The sequence below is a fragment of the Aythya marila genome (genome assembly GCF_965140915.1).
Source record: "Aythya marila genome assembly, chromosome: 2".
NCBI classification, from domain to species: Eukaryota; Metazoa; Chordata; class Aves; order Anseriformes; family Anatidae; genus Aythya; species Aythya marila.
The window spans coordinates 95,639,041-95,650,629 of NC_139043.1; the positions used below are offsets into that span (position 1 = coordinate 95,639,041).

An 11,589-nucleotide genomic window follows, 5' to 3' on the forward strand; every position below is an offset into this window, starting at 1 on the left:
AGCCCACTTGCCACAGGTGAATTTCACAGCTGTGGCATAAAAGACTGGCACTGGAAAACAGACGGGGTTGGTGATCTGGTAGGGTTTTTGTCCCTGTCAGTTTGTTCTGGTTTGACTAAGCTATATAGCTTCTGAGCTTCAGCCAACATCTGACTAAACATTTTAAGGCATACAAACCAATGTGTTTTAAAAATACTGATTTTTATTTATTTTATTTTTTTTCCCCAAGATTTAAACAGTTCTCCTTTGCTCTCTTCTGGAAGTTTGTCTTTTGAATTTTGCAGGGTGCATAGGTTTGGGGGAGCTGGTCTGCTGTCCATGGCTAATGCCAAAGCTGTTCCTTCCACAAAGCCACACTGTTCCTGTAGATCTAATTAGTTTACCTTTTTGTTCCTTTAATTGCAACAGAGCTGCTTGTTGGTATGAATGGCATCCTAGGTGAGGACAGAGCAGTGGTGACAATTCATATGTGTGCTTAATGCACAGCTATGTTTTCCTCTGTAGCATCATGTCAAATCATGGTTTAAAAGTTGAGTGGTAACTGCTCATGTGATTTTATTTTACTTATTTTTTTACCAATTTTTTTATTCAAATAGTGTGAGTGTGGAGAAAACTACAAAGTTGACAAACATTTTGAAGTTTCTTTAGTTATTTGTGGATAGAGAAATACGTGCTGGTTTTCTTGAATACCTTTCACTCAGCAGCTTAAATTTTTGCAATATCTTGTAGCCCAAAGTTTGTACGTAAATAGGAATCTAGTTTGGCTTTGTATTTGTTTCTTCTTTTAAGACTCAGCTGTTCAAGAAATATTAGTTTTAAGGCAATATACACAGTGTAGTCAAACTTAAATGACAAGGAGCATCAATTCATACTATTTTATTTTTTTTCCTAAATCTTTTGCTGTGAGATCAGCTTGTCCTATCTCTAATACATAGGCAGAATTACAGTGTGTAGTCTGGGTAGACATTGATAAGATTCAAAATGTTTAAAAACTTGGGGATGGGAAAGAGAAATGACATGACAGCTAAACTCAGAGCTGCAAATTGCAGTAGGAAGTTAACAGTAGTGTTTTATTTTTACTCAGATTCCTCACGTCAGAGATGGAGACCACACCTGGAGCTTATTTATGATGCTATTCATAATGAGTAGTGCTCCTGCTCTTCACCCTCCGGCAGGGATTCCTTAGCTTAATTTGCCTGAGTATTCCCACTAATTAATAGCAGCTCTTTTTAGTTCCTCAGGCAAGGTTCTCAATCCTGCACTCTTTGTCATCCAACCTCCTCTAGTGGCTGACATTTACATCTCCAAGCTACAACACCAACTTTGTTCTTTTCATTTCCCTGCACTCCAGTGCAGTTTCTCAGTGTGGACTCTTGCTCCCTTATTTTTTAGTTTCTGCTCTCTTTGCACAGTGACAGATATTATTAGCACGTGAAGTTAAAGCCTGAAACTACTGCTCTTCTACATGCAAATTAATTTGCAACAAATCATGTATTACTGCGTACATCTGTACAGTGTGCAAGTTTGCAAGCTCTGTCTTATCAAGTATTCCACTCACATCAGTACCACTAATTATTGTTTAATTTGAGCCAATATTTGGCTTGCAGTTAAACATATTTTAGATAGTTTGTGGCTTAAATAGGAGAAGGGAAGAAAAAAAAGTTCAGAATTTCAATATTTGTATCCATCTGCTTCAGCGAACTGACACAGAATGATCAGCCATGTTGTCATGCCAGCATTTACGTGCTGGTACCCTAGATCAGCTTGGAAGTTGGTTCAGCTAGTACCAAGTCACTGTCACAGCAGTGTTATATTTGTAGGGAAAATCAGTACAGTTGTACTGGATTATGACTATTTAGCAGTACCAATTACTCGGGATTTTGAGGATAAGGGGAAAAGATGGTATGGTGCAAGGAAGTAGAGAAGCGACATGAGTCTGAGAACTGTGGTCTCAGACATTTCAAGGTCTTCTCCTTGAAATGTTACCGTGTCTGCAGGCACAGACCCTGTCTGCACTTGCCATTTCTGAAAAACAGTCAAATTGGAACAGATTCCCAGCTTCTGTTGAGAAGGTTGTCTGAACTGCTGGAACTTTCCTGCACAGTCTGAGTATACATACCCATCTCTTTTTGATTTGTTTGTAAAAAATACTACCAATTCTTTTTATTTAAAAATATTTTTTTTTGTTTGAAACAGAAGCATAATGCAAATCTGAAAGCACTAAAGCCAGTCAAACTAGATACTGAGGTAAGACACCATCATTTTTAAAAAATGTTAAAAAAAAAATAAAAAAAAAATCATCATGTCTAAAGAATGTATTCTCATATGTTATGAATATTATCACCCTTTATAGGAACAAGCAAAAATTGCAAAACTTGGATTAGAACTGCACCTGCTCACATCTGAAGTGGACTCTGAGACAGAGAAATGGGAGGATCAGGAGAATGAGATTGTACAACATGGGCAAGGCATGTCAAGTATGGCTTATTCCATGTATTTATTTACCAGGTAATTATGCTGCATGCAGTACATTTCAATGGGCTGAAAAGAATTAGAAGCATTTATAAGAAAAAAGACAAATTTAATTTCAGAGTATAAGTATCAGGGGACAGTTGGAAAGCAGCTTTAATTTCTATCCTTACTGATCTTTGCTATACTGAAGGGAATTTTTAAAATTGCCTGCACAATGTCAGCCTCTTTGAATAATTTAGGATTTTTTGATGAAAAATTAGAGGTTAATCTCACCTAGTAGTCCAATAATATTCAGTATGCCAGAGACCCAGATTTCTGTCCTTGCTCAGCTGATGAGGACTGAACAACTTCTGTCTAATTTCCCAACAGTGCCCTAGTCACTGAAGTATTTATATAATACTGTGAAATGGGGCTCCTGTAATAAGTTCTGTGAAGCATCTTCCAAAAGAGTGGAATTTTACAGTTCAGTGGTGTTAATGCTTACGTAAGTGGAAGACCTAAGACATTCTGGGATAGAGTGCTTTAATAGATAGGTGAAACATTTTAGCAGTAACTGATTTTTTTTTCTCTTTGCAAAAGCTCCTTGGTTGTTACCTAGCTTTATGGCTTAATTGCCTGTGGTCCGCTATTCATTCTGCGCCCTCGTGTGTTCATTTTTAAGCGTCATGCTGTCACCATTCAAATACAACTTAGTCCCTTTTCTTAGCTAGGAGACACTGTGTATTAGTACTTCACTATCTTTACTGGTAGATTTTCTACTTTCAGTAGTTAAATATATTCTGTCTTTGATAAGATTTTAGCATGCCCTTTTTCATTCTTGTAATTTTCAGGTCCTTCTGTGTTTCGCAGAAATACTTCACTCTAGAAAAGAACAGAGGCTTAGTTACTGGCACAAGGGGAGGGGAGCACACCACCTCTTTTCTAGACGATAAATGAAATAAGACTCCATTCTAGAGTCTACACTTCAAAGAGTGTATCAGTGTACACTTCTTTTCAAATAAAATGGAAGGAAAAATTTAGAACACTAGCTACTGAAAATATATTGCTACTGCGGCGTGCAGGTTTCTATTAATAAAAGAGCTCTGACTTGCTTTTTAAATACCTAGGCAGAGATGCTTTGTTACATTTATGATGCCAAGTATTTATTTATTTATAATAGTTACGTGGAGCATGTTAAGAGAGTAGGCATTAAGAGATGTATCAAGAGGACGAGTACAAACCATCCGACAAAGATTTAGGGATCACATCCTGCCTTGTGGTATTACAGATGTGTCCCCATTTCCCCCACACCTGGTGTGTTTGTGTGATAGACAGAGAATATAAATTGTACAGGCAGCCAGCAAAATATTCTGTAGTCTATACATGGCATATATTCTGTTTTCATTGTTTCCACAGAGGAGAAGGACTTCTGAAAACCACTCAAGATTTATTTCATCAAGCAGAGGTAATACATTTATAATGAACTGGGAGTTAGGGAATCTGAATTAAGAACAAAATGCAACTTTAACTCTTTGATTCCTTATACATGAGTACAGAGTATCAAAAATTGACTGGCAACTGTACAACTTATGCTGTATGCAACAGCATAACTCTGGCACTTTCTGAAAGCTAACATTTCAGTGTTCTGGTGGGACCTTATCTAAGACATGACTTAATTGAGATTCCAGTTAGGAATGGGAAATAGTGGCCTTCAGTGCAATAGTATTCTTCATTGTGTTACTTAGTTTAGTCCCTGACAGTGCTAACAGATACTCATCCTAATCAGAGCAGCAGTATTGGGAAAGGAAGAAGATGCAAAAATATGAATGATACAAACAAAAAGACAAGGGACCAAATGAGGGAGTGTAGTGTGATGTTTCCAAGGTATGGATGTTTAACAGGAGACCAGTTTCCTGTGTTAGGACAGTAAGCAAATATGGCAGGGTATCATCTAAATACAAAATTTTTGTGAGCTGCTCCAATTCAAAAAATGTTTTCCATATGTAAAGGGAAAAACTTTTAAAACTTTGCTTATGTGGGAGAATGGCAATGTGTTAGTGTAGGTTTTTACTTCAGAAATCACTTCAAACTTGTTACCCTTTTAGAGTACACTATTTATTAAAACAAAAGGGAAAAAGACTGGTGGTTCATTTGCTTCACTTTTTTTTTTTTTAACATGTTTTTTTTACACTTTCAGATTTTTGCAACAGAAGGCATGAAGCTTGCTTCAGCTTTTCAAGCCTTTTCTGATCAGGTGACGTATGACAACTGAAAAGCCCTTCAGATTATGATTTTAGTGATAGAACTTAAAGGCTGGTTGTTTTGTCTTCTCCATTAACTTAATATTGGAGTCTAACACAGAGTGGTTTTGTCTTCTTAAAACATACTTCAGATACATGATGACGACAAACCTTTGCTTCTGCTGGAAGCTGAAAAACTGATCCCTATGTGCAAGCAGCTCCAAATAACAGCAAAAGCTTCTGTTCAGGGTAAAAGTGCCATATTTACAAAGGTAAAGTAAAAATTATATACATTTCTGAGAACTTAACTTGTTTTGAAATACAGTATCTTAGTAATTTATGCTCCTGATAAAACATGAAACAGTTAATGATAACTGAGTTTCTTCAACTGACAGGTCCGTAAAAATTAACAAGTACAAAATTTTACATTGCAGAAGCATTTTTCTGCAATGCAGTATATCCTTGTTGCTGTTCCTTATGTAGAAGAGGAATTTACTTCAACTTGAAGTGAACTATTTTGCACTTAGCATGGTTTGAGAAGCTGATGTGCAAAGTAAAGAGGAAGAACAGTAAGAACTGTTCCTCTTGATGAAAATATTTTGTTTACTGTCTCACTGGTCACTGTAACCGAAGCCATTTACTGCAGTATCCTGTGTTAGGAAAGGATGTTTTTCAGAACAGGGGCAACTGCTTTATGGACTCTTTTTTTCACCCGCTAGTAGAGCAGGGCTTCAGTGAAGTTTATCCTGACCTCACACCGAGAGTTTGAAAGAAGGCAAAATATGATACATTGGCACCCAGCATATATGGAAGCCTGCAGGTGGATAGTTTGAACAGTACTCCCAGGCTTATGTGACTATTTTCTAAAGGGAGCATGGATACCCAAATTTTGTCTAACTGGCCCAGATTTATCATTAATATTAATGTTCTATGGAATGGTTTCGTTACCAGTAACTTACCAACTTACAGAGTATAAGAATCAATATAATAAAACAGTTTTTTCTTTGTTATTGTTAAAAATAGTGAAACTACCATTTGGGTTTTGGATTTCACTCAGTAAAAGATCTGGATTTCACTTTGGATTTCATTTAGTAAAAAGTTTACAAAAAAAAAAAAAAAAAGGAAAGTTGTCCACAGACTTCCACTACATTGCTTTTTACTGCTGAGAACACTTTTCAAGGAACTTGTCCACATCTCTCTCTTTTACCCACTACATAAATAGAGGTTCTGGAATTTTATCATGGTGAAACTGAGAATTCTCAGCTGAATAATATGAGATGGTATTTATATTACTGTAAGCCACATAACTTTATTTATATGAATTATAGTTAAGTGTAGCTCACTAAGAAGTGCACAAAGCATTAACAAAGGCAATTTGTATTACCACCACTAATAATTATTGTTATTCTCGTGTTATGGATGTTTTACATAAACATAAATTCCAAACCCCAAAGACTCTACTCATGAAGTAGACGCTTGCTTCTCAGAAGGTAGAGAGCCTATTCTAGACTGCCCAGTTTTTTCTGCTATTACTCTTTTTTTTTTTTTTTTTTAATATGTAAACTTATACATAGCAATGCAGAAACTTTTATGGCAGCTACCATAAGTAAATCTACAAATCTGAGTAGTGATTAGAGGTCAGGCTTGTTAAGGAGCAGCTTAAGGAGCAGCAGTGGGATCTGTTTTTCTGTGCAGCTGGGTCTTTGTTTCCAATTAGCTATGTAGGAGATGTTTCAGTTTCCTGGGAGGGACAGCTGAGTTCTGAAAGGGGCTGGACCATGCAAGCTAACCAAAAACGAAGTCAGCACCTGAGATCTACTGGTTGGTTTGTTTTACACTCACTAGCTAAACTAATCAGGAACTCCAGTCTCTTCATAGCTCCATAGTGCTGAAAGGCTATGTTTCTGAACAGCCCAAACTTGTGAGCTGTGCTGAGCGTTACTCATAAAGTTTAAAATCAAATGCTTCAAGATTTAGTTGACCTTTAGTGTAATATCATGGTCAAGGTAAGGCTTACATGTCACGCTGCTTTCTAAATCTTGCTGACAGGACGTTGACCAAAAAAAATAAATAAAATTGTGAAATTTTGCTCTCTAATACTGTATTATTTTCAGTTCCTTCTCCTGAGCTGTGTATCATTCTCTTGTTTCCCAGCCCAAGTCTCCCTTTAACAGAAGGGATGCTGTTGCTTTATGAGCAGTAGAAAAATTCAAAATGGCTAGGCAAAACTTTCTGATTAGAAGAGGTATTTACGAAGGACAAATGTTATCCCTTCAAGCTCAAAATAGATTATCATCGTATGTACTAAATAGTTGCCTGAAAAAAGTAATCATTGGTCTTATTCTACTGTACTTACCTTGTTTAGGTTGATGCATGCATTCAGAAAACAAGGAACGTGATGACTCTGTTATGTCAACTTCTTCCACTTTGCAGCAAATTAATGAGAAAGGTACTTGATTCATCTGCAGTATTTTAGTTTTTTCTTGTTTGCTTTTTGTTCGTTCATGTTTTTAAAAATAAATCTTCTTTTTATACAGAATAAAGCAGGAAACGGCTATCTTAAATCTGCTCCACCATGGAGAGAAGACAGAATAAGAACCGGCACAAATGCACATGCTCCAGAAAGGAGAGCTGAGACATTTGGCATCAAATCTTTGGAAAATCATGTAACAAACATGACGTTTTTAGAGAGCAAGTAATTATAGCACTTAGAAATGCAGGAACTCCATCAGAGAATAACACTTGCTGAAGTTTCAATTTTGCTTTCATTTGTGGAAAGTCAAACCAGGTTAATCTGAATTAAAACCGTTGACCTTTGTCACATCTAATAGATGTCCCTAACAATTACAGCACCAACTAGTGTAATCGTTATATATTTTTATAATGTGAATGAATTTCCTACGCTCGCTATCAATACTGGTTTTGTAGTTAATGCTTCTGAATGTCTTAATGGATGTTCCAACCCAAAGATGCTGCTAATAGACAGTTCACGTAAAGAACCTTGTGCTCAATATGCTATACATGTATGTAACACTACTGCTGAAGTCTGTAAGCTCAGCTCTGGCCTGCTTCAGTCTATGAATTTGTAAAGCCCAATCAGGAATATAGTCTGAAAGGCTGTGGCCTAAAGCACTGAAATGTTACCTTAGTTTTGAGTTGTACCTGTAATGAAGTATAGCCCTAGGAAAAAACACTCCTGCAATAGCTCAACAATGATCTTAATTTTGTTGGCATGATTCATTTTTCCCAAAGTATACTTCTAACTCATTAGTACCCCTGTCTCAGTACCTTCTTCTTTTACTATCTTTATTTGTAGATAGCTGTTGTTGCTTCCTTTTTGATTAAAACTTACTGAGCAGAATTTGAATTGCATGTGGAACCACTGAAGTATTATGTAGACTTTATAGCATTTAAAATTGAAGTAAATAGATACTGATTATGACAAACTTCTGTAGAAAGGGCATTATTTGACTTTAGAACGCTAGGACCGCATAACCTGGTGTGAAATACTTGTTTTCAAGTGCACCTGCTCTTTGTATACAGGCTCCTGTTGCATTTTATTTTCAGTTCACCTTTGTCAAACTCCATGTTGTATCAGCTTAGCTAAATTACATGACAACTAAATTACGTGATTCTTCTGTATTATGCTTGCACTAAGCAGAAGTAAAGAAGCCTGTGGAACACAAATATTCTCCAAAATATCAATCTGTGCTTATTTAAAAGCTTGTTGTAGTACTAGAATTGAGGGGAAAAAAAGAAAATTTTCATATACAAAACGGACTGTTTTATTTTTGTGTGAAACCAGTGTTTTAAGTTCCATGTTTAAAAACAGACACACAGGCCTTTTAATCCTATGAAAGTTACAATGTCCAAGAAACTTATTAAATATCAATACAGATGATGCCTGTATAATTAACTTCATGCAGAATTATTATGACGTTTCAACAAAACTTCCTCGTATTCCTCCTGCGTCAGAAGTCCCTGAGTTATACTCTTGCTCTCTTCAAATTTGGGTAGAACCACTGCAATGTATCCCTCAGTTGATGGCTAAAAAGCAAGAGTGAAGTTAGTAGTAAAATAAAGGTTAGAAAATAAGAAGTAAGAAAGTTTCTTACCTTTTCTTGCAAAATAGCTGGATTGCTAAGAATGTTTTCATTTACTTCTATCAGTCGCCCTCGTATACAACTGTAAAAGTCGTTAGAGTCAGTAAATGTGCATGGTATGTCAGGCTGGGGGGCAGAGGAAAACATCCTTACCTATAAATCGTGTACTCTTCTCCATCTGTTGAGGATATCCTGCACAGTGGGGCAAGTTCTGTTAAAAACTGAGCTCCCTGCATTTGAAAAGAAAAAAATAATGTATACATTTATATAATACACACTTAATTACACAGGCCTTCTAAGATACCATCAGCAACATAACAAGTTTGTAACTTGCTCAGAACAAAGCAAGGAAGTGGGATAGTTACAGGTCATTGCAAGTTATGTATTTATGATTTCCTACTGAAGAGATGACAACTGTGTGCACAAATAGAAGCTTGTAAAAGCTTACAAGTTTACTTATAACTGGTTCTTGTGGAATAACAGATTTGTAGTTTAAAGAAATTAGAATAAGCAAAAAGAGGAGAAAAATATAGCTCAGTTAACTTTAGCATAAGCAGTTTTAACTACACATTTGAAAACCCACCAGGAAAAACTGAACTAGGCCATCTGCTGTCTACGTGTATTTGACAAAAACAGTAGTTTCCAAATGGCTTGGCATTTTGGTGAAAACAGTTTGTGGTTTGTTTTTTTTTTTTTAATCTATTAAGGGATGTTTAAGTCCCTCTATATACCACAACAAAATGACTTAAGAGACTATTAACATTGGTCTGAGCAACACTGGAAACCACCAAAACTGTATGATCACTGTAACACCCTGGTCAGGATGTTCTCTCTCTCTCATCGTAATTATTTAACTAGGGAGGGGCTTAGCAAGTTACCTTTGCGTTTTATTTAAATTTCAATTCTAGAAAAGACAAAGTTTCAGGCAGTTTGAGAGACTAAAATGAAAGGTAACCAAATCAAAAAGACCTACCCTTTTTGACTTCCCAGAGACCTTATTCTGAAGTCTGCTACAGTTGGGACTGATTTGGTAATTAATACTTTTAATTGTTTTTCCATTTTGAAGAAGAGGGTGGGCTTCTGCCAAGGTGATGACACAGATTCTGCAAGAAGAGCTATAATTATTATGCTGTAGTTGTGAAAAGCCATGCCCTTATGTACTCAAAGCAAGCTTCAAAACTTTCTCTGCCAGTATTGGTGGGATTTAAAACCAAGACTGGGACTTCACTTGAGCTTCTAGTCGGAAATACTAGCAAGACTTTCGCTGCTGGATACTTGATCTTCCACGGTATATAGTAGAAGTTTAGTTCTTGCTGTAGTTTAGTAGGGAAGTTCAGGTGATAGTTCAGCTTACTGCAGTTGGGTCACTGAGCAGGCGCCCAGTGGCCCCAACAACAGCGTGGGGGTTGCGCAAGGTAACGTACAAAGCTATTTACCTGAGCTAATGATGACGAACTTACGGTAATTATTGCCTGTGGATAAGCCAGAGATTTAGTTTCCTACTCAGAAAAATGTCAGCTACTGGACCACATTGAACAAGCTTTCTTCAGGGCATCTTACCTGAAGTGAGCTGTACCAAACTGAATGAGAATTGAACTCTGACCTAAAGCAACCCACAGAGAAGATGCTTCATTTTGAGCCACTAGGCTGTCATCAAAAAACAGAAAACTTGGTAATTACACAGAACCAGAGCTTTTATCCAGCGTTGCACCCCACGCGAACACACTTGATTCACTTCTATTGGGACTGTTGAAGCAGACACTTCAAGAAGCTGAAGTAAAGCTCGGTTTGCTTTTGAAGGACGATGATGTAGCAGAAGGCAACAGTTCTGGGAATAGCCAAAGGTGAAGCTGGGGGCTATCAGTGGTCCACCTGTGAGCTGGGCTTTAGCTAAACCTGCTGCTCGCCTCGTGGCTTTTTCTAAAGGCTGAGAATTTCTTGTCACAAAACTGGGGCGCTTAAGACAAACCCAGCTGCAGAGCTGAGCCCTAACTCCCCCCCTATTTTAGGGCCGCACTTAATGCACGAAGCCCACAGCTGCAGCGCCGGAGCTCCGCAGGGTCCGGGCGAGCAGCTCCCACAAGGGGGAGCCGGATCCCGGTGAACAGGGGCACGGCGGTCCCGGGAAGCTCCGCAGCAGCGCAGAGGAACCAGAAACGCCGCTTCCTCTTGACCCTGGCGGCTTCCTGCGAAGAGGAGGAGGAGGAGGAGGAGGATGTGCGAGCTGGCACCTCGCCATTAGCGCTGAGACCTCGCAGTGCAATTCAGAAAGGGCTTTTGCGATGCTAAGAGGCACCAAACCGAGCCACGGTTTGCCATTATAAGGGCCAAGAGGATGTTTTACCGAGCACCCACACCCAGAAAGCCGAGCTCCCACAGCCGCCTGCTGCTGCTGCTGCTGCTGCGGGGGAGCCCGGAGCCCGGCGCCACTCGCCTGTTGGAGTGCTGCAGCACGCAGAAGTCCTCGCACGGCCGCCCCTTCACGTCTGCAAGAGGCCACAAAGAGGGGTGAGGCGGCGGGCCCGCTGCCCCGGCCCCTTCCTTCCCTCCCTCCCTCCCTGCATTGCTCCCCGCGCACCTGGCTTGTACCAGCGGGTGAAGTACCGCGCCGCCCCGCCGCCGCCGCCCGCCCGCCCCGCCGCCATCTCGCCGCCCGCCGGGCGCAGGCGTGGGGCGGCCCCGCCCCGCTGCCACAAAGCCCGCAGCGGGAGGAGGGGGCGAGGCCCCGGCACGGAGCGGCTGGGGGAGCCCCAGCCCTGGAGGTGCTCAGGGCCAGGCTGGATGGGGCTTTGGGC

General features: G+C 39.3%; 2 protein-coding genes across 2 annotated transcripts in view; one reads left to right on the forward strand and one right to left on the reverse strand.

Annotated features, from left to right (window-relative positions):
• Positions 1–7,390, forward strand: part of CTNNAL1 (catenin alpha like 1) — a gene marked incomplete at its 3' end in the record, with an annotated part of 53,987 nt that extends 46,597 nt beyond the window's left edge. Inside the window, exons 13-19 of the mRNA XM_082754989.1 lie at positions 2,197–2,247; positions 2,354–2,508; positions 3,868–3,916; positions 4,649–4,705; positions 4,844–4,963; positions 7,057–7,140; positions 7,229–7,390. Of these exons, the coding sequence (XP_082611115.1) occupies positions 2,197–2,247; positions 2,354–2,508; positions 3,868–3,916; positions 4,649–4,705; positions 4,844–4,963; positions 7,057–7,140; positions 7,229–7,390 (678 nt within the window). The remainder of the gene's footprint in view (positions 1–2,196; positions 2,248–2,353; positions 2,509–3,867; positions 3,917–4,648; positions 4,706–4,843; positions 4,964–7,056; positions 7,141–7,228) is intronic.
• Positions 7,391–8,597: 1,207 nt separating this feature from the next.
• On the reverse strand, positions 8,598–11,572 carry ABITRAM (actin binding transcription modulator). The gene is made up of 6 exons (XM_082754996.1): positions 11,373–11,572; positions 11,229–11,280; positions 9,768–9,897; positions 8,948–9,024; positions 8,807–8,876; positions 8,598–8,738 (listed from the first exon to the last, which is right to left on the reverse strand). Exons 1-6 carry the CDS (start codon positions 11,437–11,439, stop codon positions 8,610–8,612), a joined length of 525 nt encoding a protein of 174 aa, XP_082611122.1. The 5' UTR covers positions 11,440–11,572; the 3' UTR covers positions 8,598–8,609.
• Between the last annotated feature and the right edge of the window lie 17 nt (positions 11,573–11,589).

Excerpts from the sequence above, each read along its gene's own strand:
- ABITRAM (XM_082754996.1), bottom strand. The coding sequence starts at position 11,439 with ATGGCGGCGGGGCGGGCGGGCGGCGGCGGCGGGGCGGCGCGGTACTTC. Across the intron at positions 9,898-11,228 it reads GTGCTGCAGCACTCCAACAG|AATCTGTGTCATCACCTTGG; the intron begins GCGAGTGGCGCC and ends CTCTTCTTGCAG. Across the intron at positions 8,739-8,806 it reads CAGCTATTTTGCAAGAAAAG|CCATCAACTGAGGGATACAT; the intron begins GTAAGAAACTTT and ends CTTGCTTTTTAG.